At 54.3% G+C, this 22244-nt stretch overlaps 1 protein-coding gene across 1 annotated transcript; it reads right to left on the bottom strand.

Moving 5' to 3' along the window:
* Nucleotides 1-413: 413 nt before the first annotated feature.
* TNFAIP8L1 (TNF alpha induced protein 8 like 1) lies at nucleotides 414-17751 on the bottom strand. Its single transcript, XM_082836976.1, has 2 exons — nucleotides 17669-17751; nucleotides 414-2934 (listed from the first exon to the last, which is right to left on the bottom strand). The coding sequence occupies exon 2, from the start codon at nucleotides 2927-2929 to the stop codon at nucleotides 2369-2371; it is 561 nt and encodes a 186-aa protein (XP_082693102.1). The 5' UTR covers nucleotides 2930-2934; nucleotides 17669-17751; the 3' UTR covers nucleotides 414-2368.
* Between the last annotated feature and the right edge of the window lie 4493 nt (nucleotides 17752-22244).

Raw genomic sequence — 22244 nt, 5'->3', positions numbered from 1 at the left:
AGGGCCAGACCCTGGCTGAGAGGGATATTGATTCTTCTATGGTCAGCCTGGAGTCACTTACCACTTCCAAGTACTGGGCGCCAGCAGGGATGCAGAGCGGTAGGTGCAACGTGCTGGGACGCAGCAGGGCGCCTCTGGACACAGAGAAGCTTCCCCTTTACGCCATGTGATGTGCGCGTGTGCCTTTACGAAGCTTTCTGGTGAGCGAAGCCACCCGGCCCCAGGACCTTTGGTCATTATGAGGAGCTGGACTGAGCCCCGTTTGGGCTGCAGAAGCCAAGCTCTGCCACCTCGGCTAGTCTGTCCAACGCAGCGGGAATCAAACCTGCCAACAGGCTGCGGGTGTGTGACGTTTATGTGCAACCTTGATTCAAAACGCAAAAACCCTAGGTGGGTGAGAGCAAACTGTCAGATGCTTTTATTTACATAGTTTTGTAGCGCTCTTTGGTTTTTTAAAATTAAATCTCAAGTGTATGAAAAGAGTCCAGACAGGTACAAAGCCTTATCACATGGATATATGCCTGCAGAGCAGAGGGCAAAGGATTTCATGTGGGGCTTCTCAGCGTAATCAAAATGCACGACTGTTCATTTGAAGATGTCTTTTGACCCAAGATAAGACGCAAAGTTTGCCTTGGAAGTGGAGGGCAGAGGTAGGAACAGCTGGCTCCTGAGTGAAAGCCTTTGACTTTTTCAGAGCAGCAGAAACCAAACAGAGAAACACTGCCCTGAATCTGGGGTCCTAATCTATCAGCCAGCCCCTCATGCCGTGGAGAGGCAAAAGGGAGTGGTGGGGACTGTGGCAAAACAAAGACGGGCAACCTCTATGCAGCTTCACCATTGGGCAGTGCGGGCGCGTTTTCTAGAGAACCGCCAAGATCAAGATCGGGACGTGCTATTTCGTTGGTTTTAAGTGTTGGCAACTAATTCCAAATGTCTCAAACACTGGATGGGGCTAAGCAAACCCATCTTCTTGCCTAATAAGGCCTGCAGGCCTCCTGTTTGCAGTCTTTGCCCTAAACAGACCAGGTTCTGCAAAAATAGACATCGTTCCCCCGCTCCCCACTGAGTGCCCAAAATAACCTTCCCGGCCCTGACATGGCCAGACCTGCAGCCGGGTTTCGCATTCTTTTAAAACCCATGCCCACTTCTGACAAATCACAAATAACGCTCCCACACCCCAACGTGTCCATCCACGCCCCAAGTTAAGAATCGCCACACCAGCGTTGCCAAAGCCAAGAGCTGTTGAGCTTTGTTTCTGAGGCCTGTCTTATAAAAACAATTGTTTGTTTTCCAAATATGAAATCATCATTTAAAAACATGCACGCATCTCAGACAGCTTTCCCCTGACACCCTGCATGGGGGGCACACTCCGTTCCTCTCCCATGTGGGAGTCTGGGCCACGATGCCAACCAGAGGGAGGAGGCGTCCTCACTGACACACCTGCACCCACCGCGGCCCTCGCGTGGCTCCCAGGGCCCATTTCCTGGTCTGCGGAACAAAGTACCCCAGCCTGGGAGGCTGAAACAACAGAAGCTTGTTCGCTCTCACCTCTGGAGGCCTGAGATCAAGGGGTCAGCGGGGCTGGTTCCCTCCGAGGGCTGTTCCAGGCTCTCTCCCAGCTTCTGGGGGTGGCTGGCAGTCCTTGGTGTTCCTTGTCGTTCAGACACCTCCCCCCAGTCTCTACCACCACCGTCATATAGCATTGTCCTCTGAGTCTGTGTCCAAATGTCTCCTTCTCATAAGCACGCCACTCAGAGTGGATTAGCCACCCCTGCTCCAGTATGAACTCAACTAATCACATCTGCAATCACCCTATTTCTAAATAAGGTCATATTCAGAGGCCCTGGGGCTTAGGACTTTGAGGAACTTGGGGCGGGCGAACAGCTCACTGTGTAACACTCCCTTTCTCCTGGTTCCCCATGATCCTCTCTGCGGGAATGCAAAAGCCCAGGCAACATTATTAAGTGGGAAGCCGCCAGCTGTCAGAGACACCAAGTGATCTGAGGGGTTCAGACCGGTGGCTCAGGTTATTGTGCAGACGGTGCGCCGGAGCAGGCAGTGGTCTCCAGGTGCCCCGGGAGGCTGCTGGCGCAGGCAGGCCGTGCCGGGCTCCGCGCTGAGTTCCTCTCCCCAGGGAGACTGGGCCGGAGGAGGAGAGGTGACCTGGGTCCTTAGAGCTGCAGAGGCGGGCGCGCGCGCGAGTGTGTGTGTGTGTGTGTGTGTGTGTGTGCGTGTGTGCGCGCGCGCGCCTGTTGGGCGGGGTGGTTTTGGCCAGAGTCAGACTGGGAGAAAAGAGATTAAAACCCCCCCCGCAAGCCCCGCCCCCAGCGGGAAGCCGGAACGGGGAGGTCGGAGGTCAGGTCGGAGGTCATATGCTCTCCTCGTCCAGCAGCCGGGTGAGACCCTCGCAGATCCTGCGCAGGTGGGAGCGGTAGGGCTCAGCCGGGCCGTAGAGCGCGGCGAGGAAGTCGCAGTCAGCCAAGTGGCCGAACACGTGGTTGATGCGGCCGTGGGACTTGGCGGTCAGGTGCGCGCCCGCCGCCTGGTGCAGCAGGTCCCGGCACTCAAGCAGGGCGGCGGCCAGGACGCGCCGGTCGAAGGTGAAGTCCACCTGGTGGAAGCTGACGGCGGTCATGGCCAGGCGGCGGGCCTGCTGCCGGAAGCGCTGCAGCCGCGCCAGCTCCTCGCCGCCCAGCTGCCCGCTGCGCAGCAGGACACCCAGCTTCACGGCCACCTTGACCAGGTTCTTGACCACCTTCTGGGCCTCCTTGCGGCTGCGGGTGAACTCCTTGGTGGCGCGGTACAGCTCGTCCAGCACCTCGCTGCTGGTGTCGTCGATGAACGCGGCCGCTACCGCCCTGGATGCCATCTTGCTCAGGAGCTTCTTCTGGGCCTGGAGGGCCAGGCTCTTGGTGCTGAAGGTGTCCATCCGCCCTGCGCGGGGGTGGGGACACAGACCCGCCGTCAGCCCGCACAGCCCGGCTGCCAGGGGCTTGCCTGGGCGGGCCGCTAACGTTGGCGACCACCGTCTTCCCAATCCGGGAAATGGGCACACGCCACCAGCCTATCTCCAGGGGAGCCTGCGTGCCCATTCCACAGACCTACTGTGTGTGCCAGGACTGGGTGTACAGAGCCGACCAGCGAGCCCCCGGGAACACAGCAAGTGCTACCATCCGGGAAGCTGCAAGAGCCCACATAGCACAGGAACCCCAGCAGATCAAGAGGGCCGAGGCTGACCTCCTGGAGGAAGAGACAGGTGAGAAAATGGGGAGGGCATCCCAGGCGGGAAGATCCCCATGCTCCAAGGCCTAGAGGAGGGAAATTCCAAGTAGCAGGAGCACAGAACGGCAGAAACTTGTGAAAAAAAAATAGCAAAAGCTATTTTTAGGAAAAGCTCGTTTAAAAAATAGCATTCACACTGAAGAGATGATGACCCAAGGGACCCTAAGGGAATTTGTTTCTAAAAAAAGTCAAAGGAATTAATGTGTAATGTTGAAATCTGGGCAGGGCCTTCTGTTATGGTTTATTACAGGATACTGAATCTAGTTCCCTGTGCTATACCATAGGACCTCCTTGTTGTTTGTCCATTCTGTATATACTCATTTGCATCTGCTAATCCCAAACTCCCAATCCTTCCTTCCCCTATCCACCCTCCCCCTTGGCAAACACAAGTCTGTTCTCTATGTCTGTGAGTCTGTTTCTGTTTGGTAGATAACTTCATTTGTGTCCTATTTTAGATTCCACATATAGGTTTTATCATATGGTATTTGTCTTTCTTTTTGACTTACTCCCCTTAGTATGAGAATCTCTAGGTCCATCCATGTTGCTGCAAATGGCATTATTTCATTCTTTTTCATGGCTGAGTAATATTCCACTGTGTATGTGTACCACATCTTATTTATCCATTCATCTGTCAATGGACATTTAGGTGGTTTTTATATCTTGGCTATTGTGAATAGTGCTGCTGTGAACATTGGGGTGCATGTATCTTTTCGAATTAGAGTTTTGTCTGGATATATGCCCAGGAGTGGGATTGCTAGATCATATGGCAACACTATTTTTAGTTTTTGAGGAACCTCTATACTGTTCTCCATAGTGGCTGCAACAATTTACATTCCCACTAATAGTGTAGGAGGGTTCTCTTTTCTCCACACCCTCTCCAGCATTTGTTACTTGTAGACTTTTTAATGATGGCCATTCTGACCAGTGTGAGGTGATACCTCATTGTAGTTTTGATTTGCGTTTCTCTAATAATTAGCAATGATGAGCATCTTTTCATGTTACCTGTTGGCCATCTCTGTGTTTTCTTTGGAGAAATGTCTATTTGGTCTTCTGCCCATTTTTCGATTGGGTTGTTTTTTGGTTATTGAGTTGTATGAGCTGTTTGTATATTTTGGAAATTAATGGGCAGGGCCTTCTGAATCCCACTACTTGTGGTCCCTGGTACCAGCCCTGCAAACCCACTGTATCCTTGCTCTGAGTTGAGAAGGGGCTCAAGGTGAGTTATCACAGGGGGGGTCCAGCTTATCATTCCCCTCATCCTGCAGCTCCATGAGACAGGGTCCCAGCCCAGCCCCTGGGCTGTTCAGGGTGGAGAAGCCTAGGTACCAATCCTCCTGGCCTCCTCACCCCCTTGAGTTTACAACGGACATGCTGAGACCTTAGTCAGGCCCTGAATGAGTCAGGGGGGCAGTGACCTGGGTGGGGGTTCCCCAGGACCATTTGTGGGGTTTCTGGAAACGCATCACTCTGCTGATTCCTCTGATACAGAAATATTGACTTGCATCAGATTCTGCCCAGGAAAGGGCCAGGGAGGTGGCCAAGGTGAATGGCAGGCTGGCTCTCTGGGAACAGTGACCAGGCCTCCAACCGCAGAAGCCTGGACCTCTGTCTGTCCCTTATGTCTGACTCCTTTTGTCCTTCCTGCATGGCAGTCTTCCAGATCCCCCAGGCTCTGGAGGCTCCCCTTCCAACCACCTCCTTCCTGCAGCGCCAGAATTCTTCCTACATTGCACATCTGGGCTTAGCCCTTTCCTTGTAAGAACCAGCTGGCAGCTCCTCATGGCTCTCAGGACCAAAGCCCACACCTCATTCCAGCCCCTGCATCTTCCCTGGTGAGCTCCTATACATCCCCCAACACCTTGGCCCCCAAACCCCTGCCTCTTCTCTGGTGGACACATATACATCCCCCAAAAGCCCTGGCCCCTAAGCCCCTGCCTCTCACCCTCGCAGGTTCATCCCTCAGCTCAGCCTGGACACCACCTCCTCTAGGAAGCCACCCCCGAACAGCCAAACTGACAGTGAGGCACCTCCTCTGAGCCACAGGGCACCCCAGGCATCCCTCATCACTGCTCTGCCCCGCTGGCTTTGCTTCTTCCGTGATCTGCCTCACCGCAGGCCACGGGGGAGGTAATGGGCCTGATTCCTTAACCGCTGTGTTTTTGGAGGCTCCGGAAACATCTTCCAAATGAATGAGGGAGCCTGAGACCCACCCCCAGCCCTGACCCGCTCCTGCCCCAGGCTCTGGTGGGAATCCACCCCGACCCCAGCCTCAGGCCAGCCAGACCAGGAATGCCACATGGGTGCCCACTCAGCCACAGGAACCCCGACAAAGCCCATCTGTGTGTGAGCTCAGACCCCGGGAGAAGTCCCAAGCCTCGGCCGCCCTCTCCCTGCCCACAGAGGTCGGGACGGGCCTGGAGATGAATGACCCAGTCTTCCCTGCTCCCACAGCAGCCCCAGACCCTGTACAAAGGCTGGGGCAGAGCAGGGGTGCGGGTGACTCAGCACCGCGTGGCAGGCCCTGAGCAGCGGCGTGTGCCCATTTCATCACTTCAGCGTGGTGTTGTATTCGGCTGGTTGCCAGGTTGCAGAAGAAATTACACAGGCTCAGAGAGGCTGAACCATTTCCCCAAGGCCACACAGCAACACAGGGACTGCCTGCCCCCACCACCTCTGCACCCCTACGCTCTCTGCTTTCCCCAGCTGACTCCTGCGAGTTGCACTGAGTCTTGTGGGGCTGTCCCCCATGACAAAACCAGCCCCGAAATTTAGGTCCTGCTCCTGGCTCTAAACTCTTGGTCAAGCAACATAACTGCCCCGTGCCTCAGTTTCCCCATCAGTAAAATGGAGGATGGTGGCTGTAAGGAGGGAGAACTACCTCCATCCTAGGGCAGAAGCTTGTGACCAACCTGAGTGTCCCCCGGGCTGTGAGCTTTCCCCGGGCAAGAGGCTGGACGCCACTGCCTGGACTTCTGACCTTCAAGCTCTATGCCATTCAGCTCCCTGAATGTAGAGACCTATTTCTCTGTGATGTTCTCTGGAAAAAAAAGAGCAGCAGCAAGGAATAACTATGCTTCCAGGATGCCCTCTCATCTCTGTTTCTCTAGAACATTCTATTCCATTCCCTCTACCTAGACCCCTCCCTCACCCATCACTCATCCCGTAAACTCATTCAAGTCTCAGAGTTACTGTCACCTCCTCCTGGAAGACTTCTGGATGCCCCAGGCTGGGCCAGGTGCCCCCTTGGCTCCCATGGTGCCCGGGGCATCCTCCATCACGGCCCCGAGTACCTTGGTTTCGGTGTCCATCTCCCTGGCCTGACAGCGTGGGTAGGGGCTGCATCTTTTTTTTTTTTTTTTGGCCGTGTCGCAGGTCATGCAGGATCTTAGTTCCCCAACCAGGGATCAAACCTCTGGCCCCTGCAGTGGAAGCACAGAGTGCTGACCACTGGACTGCCAGGGAATTCCCCTGCATCTTTCTTGTTCACGCCATGTCTCCTAACCCTAACCCAGGGCCTGGTACCCAGCAGACACCCAGTAAGTGTTTGTTGAATGTATGAGGGAAAGGATGTCTGCAAACATTGGAACCCGGGGCGGGGGGGGGAACTCCCAACTCCCTGGGTCCAGCTTCCCAGTTTACAGAGGGACAAATTGAGACTCAGAGAGGAGAAGGCCTTTCCCTGGATCTCAAGGACTCTGGTGCCCAGGTCTTTCTGCCTATTTGGTTGCTGTGTGACCCCAGGCAGGGTTCTGCCTCTCTCTGGGCCTTGACCTTCCCCTCTGCAAGTCCTGAGGTCGGGCGTGTTGGTTCACAGGGGAAGCCTGTCCTGTTTACCAGCTTCAGGAAGAGCCTGGGCCCTCAGCAGCAGTACTGCCCCACACCCACCCTGCCAAGCACAGAGGAAAAGGGGCGGGGGGCGGGGGCAGCCGCAGCCTTCCCTCTTGGCCCCCACACTCCTCGCCCCTACTCCCCTTGGGGCAGCCCCCAGACCTGTGACACCTGGACCAGCCCAGCTGCAATGGGTCAGCGGTCCCCACTCCCACCCCCCCGCCGCTGACCCATTGTTCTACCAGAAACGCCTCCATCCAAGCAGCCAGACAGGGAGATGACTGCTCTCCCGGGGGAGCATGCTGGGGACCAAAATAAACCCCAGCCTTCCTTCCTGCCAGCTGCGCTCATCCAAGTCCAAGGGCAGACAAGCCAGGAGGGGCCTGGCTGCACCAGGGCAGGCTTTCTGGGGCAGGCCCTTCCCAGGGACAGCGGAGGGGCTCAGCGGCCAGACGGCCAGTGTCCCTGGCCCCTGCCCACCAAATGCCAGATCACCCCACTATCGTCACAGCCAGGAAAGCCCAATAAAGCTTCAAGGGCTCGGCTGGAACACTCATTCAGTGGCTCAGTGAGCACTTAGGGAGCACCAGTTGTGTCCCAGGCACTGGGGACATAGCAGTGACCAAGAGAGATCCCGTCCCTGCCTTCCAAGGGACCCCAGCCTTCTAGACACCATGCCACCTCCTTATTACAAAAGAATTTGGGTGCCCCCATTTCCCTGAAATGGAATCCACAGGCAGTACCGTCTGTCTCCACCCGCTGGTATAAAAATAAAATTAGGGCTTCCCTGGTGGCGCAGTGGTTGAGAGTCCGCCTGCCGATGCAGGAGACACGGGTTCGTGCCCTGGTCCGGGAAGATCCCACATGCCGCGGAGCGGCTGGGCCCGTGAGCCATGGCCGCTGAGCCTGCGCATCTGGAGCCTGTGCTCCGTGACGGGGGAGGCCACAGCAGTGAGAGGCCCGCATACCGCAAAATAAATAAATAAATAAATAAAATTAATATGTGGTGATAAAGGTGAGGGGGATTGTACAGGGAGGAGCTCTGGAATTTTTTTTTTTTTAATTTTTAAATTTTTTTTAAAGATTTTTTTTTTTTGATGTGGACCATTTTTAAAGTCTTTATTAAATTTGTTACAGTATTGCTTCTGTTTTGGTTTTTTGGCCACGAGGCATGTGGGATCTTAGCTCCCTGACCAGGGATCGGCACTGGACCACCAGGGAAGTCCCTAATTTTTTAATTAAAAAAAAAATTGTTTTTCAAACCCACGCCCCCTGTCAGTGGAAGCGCAGATTCTTAACCACTGGACCACCAGGGAAGTCCCCGGAATGTTTCATGTTCTGTGTCTCCATCTGGGTCTACACAATGTAAAAAGTCATCAAGCTGGATGGTTACAAAGAAATGTGAATACACTAAAACCCAGAAAACTGTAAACTTTCAAAGGGTAACTTTTATGGTATGTGAGTTATATGTTGATTTTTTAAAAATCTAACATTTCTCCAAGGAAGATATATAAATGGCCAATAAGCAAGTGAAAAGATGCTCAACATCACTGGCTACTAGGAAAACAAGTCAAAATCATCATGATATATCACCTCACCCCCACTAGGATGGCCGTTTCAAAAAGACAGACAAAAGAGCTGGCAAGGATGGGAGAAACTGGAGCCCCTCATCCACGGCTGGTAGGAATAGAAAATGGTGCAGCCGCCGTGGAAAACAGTTTTTTGGCAGTTCCTCAAACACAGAGTTACCACATGACCCAGCAGTTATACTCCTAAGTACCTACCCCAAAGAGATGAAAACATACGTACACATAAAAACGTATACACACATGGGCATAGCAGCATGATGCGTAATAACCAAAAAGTGGAAACAACCCAAATGCCCGCCAGCAGATAAATGGACAAACCAATAGTGGTCCATCCACACACTGGTATGTTATTCAATCATAAAAATGAGTGAAGCACCGACACTCACTACGGCATGGATGGACCCTGAGAACACGATGCTCAGTGAGAGAAGCCAGACACAGAAGGACCCACTGTGTGTGATTCCATTGATGGGAAACGTCCAGAACAGGCAAATTCACACAGACAGAAAGTGAATTAGTGGTTTCCAGGGACTGGGGAGCAGAGAATGGAGAGTGACTGCTAATGGGATGGGAGTTCTTTTGGGGGTGGCAGAATGTTCTGGAATGTGAGCACTTTAAAATAGTGAATTTTACAATATGTGAATTCTATGTCATCAAGCTGAACACTTACTGTATACATATCAAGTGTATATAGTTTATACCTTTGTGCCCCTTACTGTCTATTTTACGCCTCTTTTTTTTTTTTTTTTTTTTTTTGCGGTACGCTGGCCCTCACTGTTGTGGCCTCTCCCGTTGCGGAGCACAGGCTCCAGACGCGCAGGCTCAGTGGCCATGGCTCATGGGCCCAGCTGCTCTGCGGCACGTGGGATACCCCCGGACCGGGGCACGAACCCGTGTCCCCTGCATCGGCAGGCGGACTGTCAACCACTGCGCCACCAGGGAAGCCCTATGCCTCATTTTAAAAACGTTAAATAAATTGGGACTTCCCTGACAGTCCACTGGTTAAGACTCCCCGCTTCCACCGCAGGGGGTGCGGGTTGGATCCCTGGTCGGGGAACTAAGATCCCACATGCTGCTCAGCACGGCCAAAAAAAAAAAAAAAAATTTAAAAATCACGATTTGGCCCAAGCAGTAATACAAACAGAAATAAAAGGATTACAGGGACTTCCCTGGTGGCGCAGCGGCTATGAATCTGCCTGCCAATGCAGGGGACACAGGTTCAGCCCTGGTCCAGGGAGATCCCACATGCTGCGGAGCAACTAAGCCCATGTGCCACAACTAGTGAGCCCGTGAGCCACAACTACTGAAGCCCATGGACCTAGAGCCCATGCTCCGCAACAAGAGAAGCCCCCACTCGCCGAAACTAGAGAAAGCCCGCACGCAGCAACGAAGACAGAATGCAGCCAAAAATAAATTAATTAATTAAAAACAAAAAGAAAAGTATTACACAAGTGGAGATTTGCAAATCACTTCCACCTAGCCAGGCACATGGTACATGCTCAATACATGTTTGATTAAAAAAGAATTTTCCTGGGACTTCCCCAGTGGTCCAGTGGTTGGGACTCTGCACTCCCAATGCAGGGGGCCCAGGTTCGATCCCTGGCCAGGGAACTAGATCCCACATACCGCAACTAAAGATCCCACATGCAGCAATGAAGATCCCGTGGGCCTCAGCTAAGACCTGGTACAGCCAAATAAATACACAAAGAAGTATTAAATTTTTTTTTTCCTCCTTAAAAGCTCAGGCCCACTGCACTCAATGATGGAGTGCATCTGTCAGAGGTTTGCCCCATACAGGGCATCGCAGGGAACACGTAGCTACAAATTTCTATCAAAAAAGAGCTCCATCTTCCCTTGATTTACCCAGGAGTTGCATTTCAGGAAAATTCACTGAATATTGAAACCCCTAGTCATCGGTTTCTGGCAGGACATTAGGAAGTTGTGAGGGCCAGGGGCTGCCCTGAGCATGGCCAGACGCCTAGTGCCTTGGTCCCTGCCCCCCAAATGCTAGCATATCCTGTTGTTATCATAAGTGGGAGGGGAAAAAAAAGCCCTCTGAATTTCCAAAACGGCCCCCTAAGAGGTGTTGCCCCTGATGGAAGGGGGAGGCACCAGGAAGCAGTGAATGTGGAATGTGGAATGTGGATGTGGAATGTGGAAATAAACAGGATAATTTCAGGGGGATGGGGGGAGTGACATCCCCCCGGGGATGGGGGGCAGTGACAGCCAGGGACGGCAGGTGACCTAGGCTGGGTGGTCAGGAGGGCCCCTCCAAGGTGGAGCCCCTGGAGCTGGGACTGGAAGGACAGGGTCTGGGGGAGGGTGAGCCAGGCAGAGGGAATGGCTGGTGCAAAGGCCCTGGGGCAGGACAGTGCCAGGGAGGAGACCGGAGGCTGGTCCACAGCCCCCGAGGAGGCCACTGTCCAGGCCCTCCCATAGCTCTGAGGTCTCCCCTCCATGACCTCAGACAAGCCCCAGCCCCTGGAGGCACTTTCCCATCTGTGAAATGGGTGTCTAGTCACTGAGTCCCTGTCTCTGCTGATTACTGCCCTGCACCCCACATTCTTTCTGGGACCTCAGCCCTCTGTCCACGCTCAGACTTTCACCCTCTGCCAACCCCACTTTGTCTTTTTGACTCTGACCTTTGTTCCTGTCCCCATTTTGGACACTCCAGCTCCCAAACTGGCCACAGACGGTGGAGCCTCGGGTTGCTCTAGACTTGACAGCATCCTTTCCCCACACAGGCAAAGGTGGGCTTGGAGGGAGGGTGGGGTGGAAGCAGGACTGAATGTGAGCCTCCCCCAAGGGGAAGGGCACACGGCAGTGGACGGCACTGGCCCCAGTGGACCTCGTTCCTCCCAATCCCTTCTGTCCCCAAACTCTGGAGCAAGGCCAACCTTCCCGCTCCCCACATCAGTGACCTCCCCTCCTTCATCTCCCCTCTTGCTGTCCCTGCAACATGCTAGGCATGGTCCAGGCTCAGGGCCTCTGCCAGGCCCTGCCAGCTGGGAGGCCCAGGTGGGGAGACTCCTCCCATGGCCCCCCATCCAACCCAGGTCACAGGTGCGCCGGGGTGGCCCCTCAACCCACAGATTCCCAGTCCTGGATGCTAGGTGTGGGGGTGATGGGGATTCCACAGGGCAGAAGATCCTGCTTCCCAGGGTCCCCAGTGCCCCCCGGGTGCACCGTGAGTGCTGCGTCCCACCCCATTCACTAAGCGCTGGAGAATTCTTAGCCACCAGCTTTCCAGGAAAAATAACTGTAGGCATGTAGGTACATACATATGTTTACCATAAATGTTCCTGACATAAAGGATGTGCCCCATGCAACTTACAGACGTAAGAAAGGATTTTGCACGGGTGAATTTCACACCCAACCGAGGCTCACTATGTGTTCTTGGTGAGTTTTGCCAAACTGGTACCAGTAGCCAATCTGTACTTGCTACGGAGAAAGGAGAGCAGTCTGACACTGATGTCGCTGGATGGTCTCTTTCATACGAACAAGGAGAATTCGGATTTTACTCACTTATCAGCCAAGTGAGCGACTTCTTTGCCGAATCCGATGGCAGCTTTCGAATGGTGAGAGAATATTCCCTCAGTGCTTCTGTGCTGTTCGCAAGGAAGCAGCTAGAGACATGCCACCCTTTAAAATTTAATTTTCATTATTGATATTTCCTGTAGTTAGACCAAGGGCGGCAAATTCTGGCCTGCTGCCTGTTTTTGTAAAGAAATAAAGTTTTATTGGCACATGCCACGCCCATTCATGTCCTATTGGAACGCAGCCTTGAAGAGAGGCAACAGAGGCAGAAAAGCTGGCAAAGCCAAAAATATTTACTATCTGAGCCTTTATGGAAAAAGCTTGGGTACTTCCCTGGAGGCACAGTGGTTAAGAATCCACCTGCCAATGCAGGGGACACAGGTTCGAGCCCTGGTCTGGGAAGAACCCACATGCCACAGAGCAACTAAGCCTGTGCGCCACAACTACAGAGCCTGTGCTCTAGAGCCCGCGAGCCACAACTACTGAGCCCGCGTGCCACAACTACTGAAGCCCGCGCGCCTAGAGCCCGTGCTCCACAACAAGAGAAGCCACCTCAATAAGAAGCCCACGCACCGCAAGGAAGAGTAACCCCCACTCACCGCAAATAGAGAAAGCCCGCACACATCAACGAAGACCCAACCCAGCCAAAAATAAATAAATAAATAAATTTTAAAAAAAGGTTGGCCAACCTCCGGGTTACATGATGACAGAACAATATATCAAACCCTGATTTGTAGCATTTGCCAATTTCCATGGTGTAAATTCTCTCACCACGGCCAATTTCAAGCTTCCAACTTGAACATGGAGTTGGGAAGAACTGCTCACCGTCTCCACCAAACAGATACACTAGACGAAAATAACCTCAAGAGCACAGATCCTTGCAAAGTGCAGTAAAATAATTAGAAATTAGGATTTTTGACCTTTGCTTTTTTATAAGTTGTGCTGAAGTATATGTCACATACCATAAAATTCACCCTTTAAAGTGTACAATTCAGTGTTTTTATATATTCACAGAGCTGGGTAACCATCACAACAATTAATTCCGGAACATTCTCACCACTCCGAAAAGAAACCCCCTCCCCAATAGCAGTCACTCCCCATCCCCCTCCCCCAGCCCTCTGGCAGCCGCTAATTTACTTTCTGCCTCTACGGATTTGCCTGTTTTTCTTATAAAAAGAATCACCCACTATGTGGTCTTATGTGTCTGGCTTCTCTCACTGAGTGTCATGTTTTCAAGGCTCAGGGCTCCTGTTTTTTTTTTTAAAGGGTTTTTCTTTTTTTTTAATTAATTAATTTTATTTTTGGCTGCGTTGGGTCTTCGTTGCTGCGCGCGGCAATCTAGTTGCGGCAAGCGGGGGCTACTCTTCGTTGCGGTGCGCGGGCTTCTCGTTGCAGTGGCTTCTCTTTGTTGTGGAGCACGGGCTCTAGGCGCGCGGGCCTCAGTAGTTGTGGCTCATGGGGCTTGGTTGTCCCACGGCATGTGGAATCTTCCCCGACCAGGGCTTGAAGCCGTGTCCCCTGGATCGGCAGGCGGATTCTTAACCACTGTACCACCAGGGAAGTCCCAGGGCTTCACTCCTTTTTATGGCTGAATAATATTCCATATCTTTGAGGTTTCTTTTCTTTTTTTTTTTTTTTGGCCCTGCCAAGTGGCTTGTGGGATCTTAGTTCCCAGACCAGGGATTGAACCTGCACCCTCGGCAGTGAAAGCGCTGAGTCCTAACCACTGGACCTCCAGGAAATCCCCATCCATACTTTTGTTTTAAATATAATGTATTTGACTGTAAGTTCATAGTATGTCATTTTTTTAATTTATTTTTTCTTCCAGTTTTATTGATAGTCTGTCCTTTTTAATAATGGTGATGTTAACAGGGTTGCGAAATTCCTGGCAATACAGCAAGTGGCCCTCGTGAGCAGGGGTGGGGAGGGTGGATGCTGGCTTCAGCATGCCACTGGTCCACGGAGCAGCCCGCCCTCCACATGAATTCTTTATGTCACAACAAAGGGCGTCAATAATTGATGGGCCCCCTCAGCGGGGCCTCCTCCCTCAGCCCCTGCTGCAGCATCCCAGGGTGGCCTCAGGGGCTCCAGATCTCCGCCCACCGTGGCAAATGCCCCCACACTATTACCCTCTGCCAGCATGAGGGCACCCACTGCTTCCAGCCCTTTATCTACCATCACTCAGACCTCACTGTTGGTGCCCATTTTGATATGGCAAAAGGGGGGACCTGCTTTTCTCAGGTGGGGGGGCAGATACCAGTGGTTTTCAAACCGGGTTCCCCAGAGCCCTCGGGGGCCACCCCAAGGATGGGCAGGGTCTGGCTCCCTGCCAGCTGCGGTGGGAGTTGGGACACTTTCAACTGTGGTCAGATCTCCACTGAAGAAAGAGCTGGGATGGGGTGGGGGTGGGGGACACCAGTGGGCAAAAGTGAATGTTGGGAGACCATATCCCACCCCTCTACAGAGGAAGACAGGACAGGCTGAGGCTCAAGCTGAGTAAAAGTTTTTTTTTTTTTTTTGGCCGCGCTGCGCGCCTTGCAGGATCTTCCCCAACCAGGGATCAAACCCAGGCCCACAGCAGTGAAAGCATGGAATCCTAACCACTGGACCGCCAGGGAATTCCCAAGTAAAAGATTTTTAACAGCAAGTGGAGGAGGCTGGAGGGTCACCTGGCAGGAATGTGGATGCAGCCCCTACATGAGTCCGGGTTCCACCCACTTCGCACCGCCCACAGCCTCCATCTTGGTCCCCTGGCTCCTGCCCTCGCACCCTACAGTCTGTCCTCTCCGTAGAAGCCGCCAGAGGGCGCCAGTGAGCACCCGAGTCAGGTCCTCCCCCTCTTCTGCCCACAGCCCTTCAGGGATCCCTCCTCCCTGGGGGTAAAAGCCCAAGTCCTCCCCATGGCTCACAAGACCCTGCACGACCTGCCCCGTTCCTTCCCTGCCCTCCCCTCCTCCCTCTCTCCCCCTCGCTCACTCTGCTCTATCCACACGGGTCTCCTGGCTGTTCCTCCAACACACCAGGCATGGTGCTGCCCCAGGGCCTTTGCACAACCTGTGCCCTCTGCCTGGATTGCTCTTTCCCCCAGGTCTCCACGTGGCTATTTCTTTCTTGCCATTGAGCTTCAGCTCAAATGTCACCTCCTCAGGAGGCCCTCCCAGATTCCCCCATCCAAACTAATTTCCCCATCAATCTGTCTCTCCACTCCTTCATGCAATTACAGCTAACCCTAATGACTTTTCTGGATGAATGTCCATCTCTCCCAACCCCAGTCTGTGAACTGAGTGGGGGGTGGGGACACCAGACGGGCCTTGGTCATTGCCAGGTCCTTGGCGCCCTGCACCAGGCTTGGCTTACAGTAGGGGCTCAGAACCAGTTGTTGAATGAATAGATGACCTCCCAGCACTAGAGGGGCACAGAGTCAGATATCTCGTCCAAGGGCCCCATTGTCCAGCCAGGGAAACTGAGGCCCCGAGAAAAACAGATAGCCCAAGGTCACACAGCAGCACAGCACGAACCCTTCTGGAAGGGGCTCCCCCACTGTGGACACTCCCCAACCTCCACTGCCCCATTGGACAGAAGGGAAAAGTGAGGCCTGGAAGACGGGGCCTTAGAAGATCCCAAGTACTCTTGGGCCAGAGGTGCCTCTGTGAATCCCTCAGGTGGTGGGATTCCAGGGGAAGTTGTCTCATGGAGGGGTGTATGTGGGGGATTCTGGGGTAAAAGCCCAAGTTCTCTGTAACTGGGCCAAGTCCTGCCTGTCTCTAGGTCCCCACCTCAGTCTGTAACACCTGGGGCTGAACCTGAACAAGCATGTGTCCTTTCTTCAGCATCCGCCTCTGGGGCTGTTTCCATGACAACAGATGGAGTTTTGTCCTAGGCACCCTCTGGTGGCCCCATTTGACAGACAGGGACACTGAGACCTCCTGAACCCATCACATCAGATCACCAAGCAACCAAAAGGCCCCTCCCCTCCCCAGGCCTCAGATGAGGAAACTGAGGCTCATGGGGCACCTGACCTGCCCAAGGCCACACAGCAGAAGGGGATACGACAGAGCCTCCAATCTGCACCTGCCTGACTGGTTTCTTCACTTAGGGACCCCTGCCCCCCATCAGAGTGGGGTGTGAGCGCCTGACTCGCCCCCCCTCCAAGAGGTCTGGGCACTCACCCACCACCTGCGTCCCAGGCCACCAAGCCTGCCAAGTGGGAGAAGCTCAGCCCAGGTGTTCGCGTGGCTGGGGCGACAGTTCTTTGTTCCGGTTTCCATAGGTACAGCGTCCCTGGGCCGGCTCCTCCTCTGCCCCTCCCAGCCACCCAGCCGCCCAGCCCTGGCCTGGCAGTCCCTTGGCCCAGCCCATCTAGGCAACTTGTTATGTTTTAAAGTTGGCGCCTGTGCACCTGTCATGGAGGTACAGGGAACAGCCCGTGCAAAGGCCCTGAGGCAGGATGGTGCCTGGCGTGTTGGTGGAATGTGGAGGCTGTGTGGCTGGAGCAGAGTGAGTGAGGGGGAGAGAGGGAGGAGGTGGAGGCCAGGTAGAGACTTGCAGGGCCCACATTCCTGCATTTAATTCTGGAAGCTGCCCTCACCCCCAGGGAGTTATGACCCTCAGACAGGAAATTGAGGCTTGGAGAATTGAATCACTCGTTCAAGGTACCAGTGATGAGTGGCAGAGCAGGAACCCAGGTTTGTCTGATTCCAAGGTCTGAGCTTGGGCTGAACCAACCCAACCACGGGGCTGAACTGCCCTCACCCTGCTATGGCACCCCCCACCCAGGGCGTTCACCTCCCCCAGCTGGGCTCAGACCTGCTCAGGAAGTAACCTCAGAGGCCTGTTTACAGCTGGGGCTGCTCCTCCTCCAGGAGAGCCCCCCAGGAGAGAGGAGGTAGTGATGCATGCAGATCTGGGTCAGGTCAACTGCCAGTCACCTCAGCAACGAAGGTCCCAATTCACAGCTGGCAAAACTGAGGCCAAGGCTTCAGAACACTGGGGAGCTCCCAGGTGGCCAGTCTGGGTGGGCCTGGCTCTGACTATCTCTGCTGCCTAGACCAGCCAGAAGTCTCACTCATTCCCACCTCCACGCCTTTGGCCTGGCTGCCCACCACCTAGAATGCCCTCCTAGCTCTGGAATCTGGCCCTGGCACCTGGTGCCCTGCACTGTGAAAGGGGGCAGAGTCCATCAGAGTCCTCTTGTTGGGGGGTGGGGGGTGCTGGTCCCAGAGCACCACCCCAAGCCAGGGTGGGCAGTTCAGACCCAGGATGCCTCCCCGTAACCCACACATCAAGAGAGTGACAGGAAGACAGAGTGAAAGGGAGAAACGGAGAGGGAGAGGGAAACAGACATAAGGGGGGTCAGGGACATAGGGGGCGAGAGAAACAGAGAGGCCAGGTGGCCCCCGAGATTGGGGGGCGCCCCGGCACCGCTAGCTCACCTGCTCTCTGGGACTCCGTCGTCGGTCCGACGGTCAGGGCTCTGTCCGGCCGCCTCCGAGGGGGCTTTGCTGTGGCCGCGAGACTCGTGTCTGAGAACTGGGACCCAGCGGGGCGGGGCAGGAAGCTCGACCCCGCCCCCACTGCCCCGCCCCTCTGAGCGGCCCCGCCCCCGCCCCCGCCCGCGTGCAAAGGACCTTCAGGGACCGGGGGGGGGTAGGGGCGGGTGAGGACGTAGGCTCAGCCAATGGCAGCGCGGGCGGTGTACGAAGAGTCCAATGGGAGCTGGTCTCCGCGGGGGGGGGACCTGGGGCGGGGCCAGGCAGCTCTGGGAGATTCCTCCGGAATCGGGAAAGGGGCCGGATGCTGGGGGAGAGCCCAACCCCGGGCCCCGTACAAGAAATGAGAGGAAGGAGAATTAGAGTCAAAAAACAGAGAGAGATGGGGGCCGGGGAGAGAAAGAGAGCCAAAAAGAAAACCAGAACAACCGCGTGGCTCTGGGAAGGCCCCTTTCTACCCCTGGGACTCCGTTTAAAGTACGGCCCCAGAGAACACTTTACAGCAGAAGGACCTGGGAGCCCCTTAATCATGTAGATTGCTATACCTCCCAGACGGGCTGAATCTGACCCAAGGTTGAAGATAAATCTTTCTGGGTTGCGGGTGAGGTTTGTGGCAGTTGCTACGTGGACGGACCCTGGAGACCCCACCAGGGGACTTCCCAGATCCAGCCTCGGTGTCCGTGGGAATAAGCCAGCGAGATACGCAAGAGCCTCCAGGCCGCTAGCGGGTGGGGCAGTGGGGACAGCTGGGGCTCCCGGAGGATGCAGCTGTGAGTCCTGGGAACCGGGCCCAGTAGCAGCTCCCAGCTCCCCTGCTGCTCCATTTCCTCCCTGCATCCCCAACCCTGGGTCCCAGTTGCGGCTGTAGGACCAGGGGGGCCAGAGCAGTCTGGACAACCAATGTATGTCGAGTCCTGCCCTGCATGTGGGGGATACAGAACCCTGGCACAGACCTCATGAGGCAAAAATAAATGAAATGTCTCTTCATCTCGTCCCCCCCTTTTTCTTTTTGGACAGGGTACTGAGGCCCAGAGAGTGGAAGTGACTTGCCTGAGGACATGCAGGCACAAGTGGCAGGGCCAGGATTCAAACCCAGGAATGTTTGTCCTACCTCCTCCCATCCACAGCCAGGTACTACCCTCTCCTGAGTTAGGGTTTCTCATCCGGGGCATTATGTATTGGCATTTGGGGTCTATAATTTCTATGCACTGTGACATGGGAATAATAAAACCTACAGGTCCACAAATAATAATGGATAAGGGGAGTTCCCTGGTGGTCCAGTGGTTAGAACTCCACACTTTCACTGCCGAGGGCGCAGGTTCAATCCCTGGTTGAGGAACTAAGATCCCACAAGCCAAAAAAAGTAAAAATAAAAGAACTAATAAGAAGTGTCCAGGAGGATGTGAAGAAATTAGAACCTTCGTACTTTGTTGGTGGGAATGCAAAATGGTGCCGCTTCTGTGGAAAATAGCTTGGTTGTTCCTCAAAAAAACTAAATGTAGAATTACCATATGATCCAGCAATTCCACTCCTAGATGTATACCCAAAAGAGTTGAAAGCAGGGACTCAGAGAGGTATTTGTACAACAGTGTTGATAGCAGCCTGATTCACAATAGCCAAAAGATGGAAACAATCCAAATGTCCATCAACAGAGGAATGGGTAAACAAAATGTGATCCATCCATACAGTGGAATATAATTCAGCCATAAAAAGGAAGGAAGTGATTCATGCTATAACATGGATGAACCTTGAAAATATAGGTTTAAGATGCCAATCATAAGATGATAAATATTGTGTGATATACTTATATGAGGGACCTCGAATGCACGAATCCACAGACAGAAAGTACAATAGAGGTGACCAGAGGCTGGGGGAGGAGGCGACAGGAATGGAGAGTTAGTGTTTAATGGGGACAGAGTTTGTGTTGGGGTTGATGGAAAAGTTCTGGAGATGGATGGTGGTGATGGTTGTACAACACTGTGAATGCACTTAATGCCGCTGAACTGTACACTTAAAATGGTTACAATGGTAAATTTTATTATATATTTACCATAATTTTAGAAAATGAATAATGTAGCATATCGAACCACTGAATTGTATGCTTTAAGTGGGTGAATTGTATGGTATATAAATTATGTCTTGATGAAGCTGTTTTTCTTTTATTTTCTTTTAGAACTTTTGTTTTTATAAATTTATTTTATTTATTTATTTTTGGCTGCGTTGAGTCTTCGTTGCTGCCCGCGGACATTCTCTACTTGCAGCGAGCGGGGGCTACTCTTTGTTGCTGTGCGCGGGCTTCTCATTGCGGTGGCTTCTCTTGTTCCACAGGCTCTAGGCTGCAGCCTTCAGTAGTTGTGTCTCGCGGGCTCTAGAGCGCAGGCTCAGTAGTTGTGGCGCACAGGGTTAGTTGCTCCGCGGCATGTGGGATCTTCCCAGACCAGGGCTTAAACCCGTGTCCCCTGCACTGGCAGGCGGATTCTTAACCACTGCGCCACCAGGGAAGCCCTTCTTTTATTTTTTAACTAATATTTATTTGGCTGCGTCGGGTCTTAGTTGCGGCATGCAGGATCTTTTGCTGTGGCTTGCGGGCTTCTCTCTAGTTGTGGCGCGTGGGCTCTAGAGCGCACGGGCTCAGTAGTTGTGGCGAGTTGGCTTAGTTGCCCCGCGGCATGTGGGATCTTAGTTCCCCGATCAGGGATCAAGTCCGAGTCCCCTGCATTGGAAGGCGGATTCTTAACCACTGGACCACCAGGGAAGTTCCAAAGCTGTTTTTCTTTCAAAGTGCCTAGCAGCACATCTGGTAATAATAATAACAATACTGTAGTTAAGATTTACTGGTCGCCTACTACGTGCCAGTGACTGTTAGCACTTTACGTACATTAACTCACCAAATTCTCACAGCAACCCTGCGATGGGGTACAAGCGTCCCATTTCACAGATGACGAAAGTGAGGCTCAGAGGAAGCAACTGACCAATCTGAGGCCACTCAGCCAGGTCGTGGAAGAGATGGGATTAGAACCTGTAACATTCTGAGTCGGGAGCAATGTGTACAGCTCCTCTAGGTGGTTGGACATCCTTGGGGGTCTCGCTAGGGTGCAGGGGTCTGAAAAACAGACCAGGGGCTCTATCCAGGGTCGGAGGCTCAACTTGGAATTGGGTGCTTAGTCTGAGACCAGGGGCTCGGGGTCTGGAGCTTAGCTCAGAGCTGGGGCTGAGCGCAGCCGTCGGGAGCTCTGTCAGGGGTCAGTTTCGGCCGGGGAGCGGGGAGCTGGGTGGGTGCTCTATTCGGAGTGGGGGGCTCCATCCAAGGTCTTGGGGTTCGTAGCTGCGTCGATTCCTGACGTGGCCGGCAGGGGGCGTGCTCTGCCCACAGCCGGGGCCCGCGGCGCCCTAACTTTCCCGGGAATGGGTCGCCCGGGTGGGCGGGAGATGCAGTGCGGGACAGGGCCCCCAAGTCCAAGTCACCCCAGGCCCTAGACCCATCCAGCGTCACCTGCACCCCGAGATCAGACTTTGCACCGGCGGGGCTGTGTGACTCGGAGCGAGCGACCCGCTTCTCTGCGCGTCTTCCTCGCGCCTGCGCAATGGGACCACAGTGGTGGAGGCGGCGGGGGAGATGGTAGGAAAGCCTGTTCTCCAGGAACCTCCGGGAGCCCCTTCTCCCCCGCCTGGCGGCTTCCCCGCAGCCGGAGCTCTTTGGGGACCGATGGTGGCGGTGGCCAGAGCACCACCCTCCCACGCCCCAGGCCCAGGCGTAACTCCCACGTGCCGCGATCCGTCTGTCCCCAGCCCATCTGTCTATCCCCGCAAGACCCTTCCCAAGGCCACTTAAGAAAGGGAGTGGGTGTTCGGGCCCAGATGGGGGACGGGAGAAGGGGGCGAACCTCGTTTGAGCCTCTACCGCGGGCCAGGCCACGAGGTCCCGTGGAACTTTTCCAAAGGCACTGAGCGTGAGGGGCTGTCTTCATCCCGGGATCACGGGATCAGCCTGGAGTGGGGACCCAGGGCCCGGGCGACCCCCCTCTCCCCCATCATCGGGGAGGCAGAAGGAAAGTGAGGTCGGAAGGTCCTAAGAACAATTTCAGTCCTGTGCGTCCGTCGCCCCCATCCCCACCGTCTCCCTCCTGGTGGCAGCGAAGGAGCGGAGAAGCAAGCCGGCCCCAGCGGGAGGATGTATTTACAAGCGCCAGCCGCGCAGACGCCAGCCGGCCGCCTGCGTGTGGGAGGCGGGAGTCTGCGGGGATAAACGGCCAGGTGTGGGCCTGTGTGCACACGGGTGTATGTGCGGGCGCGTGTGGCTGGGGAGGGGATGGCTGGATCTGCTGCTGCTTCTGAGGGTAGTGAGCACACACACACACACACCCGCATTCCCAGCAGGAGGAAACTTCACTTCTTGGGGTCTCAGTTGCTTCATCTGGAAGATGGGTGCAGGCAGTTACAGCACCAGATTCAGAGATTTGTTAAGACTTCAGGGGCACAGCGCTGATGCTCAGCAGAGGCCTGGCACATAAGTCATGTA

The sequence above is a fragment of the Leucopleurus acutus genome, assembly GCF_964270905.1.
Source record: "Leucopleurus acutus genome assembly, chromosome: 3".
NCBI classification, from domain to species: domain Eukaryota; kingdom Metazoa; phylum Chordata; class Mammalia; order Artiodactyla; family Delphinidae; genus Leucopleurus; species Leucopleurus acutus.
The sequence above is the reverse complement of the archived record's forward strand: the minus strand, read 5'-3'. Positions and strand labels throughout refer to the sequence as shown.

Excerpts from the sequence above, each read along its gene's own strand:
- TNFAIP8L1 (XM_082836976.1), bottom strand. The coding sequence starts at position 2,929 with ATGGACACCTTCAGCACCAAGAGCCTGGCCCTCCAGGCCCAGAAGAAG.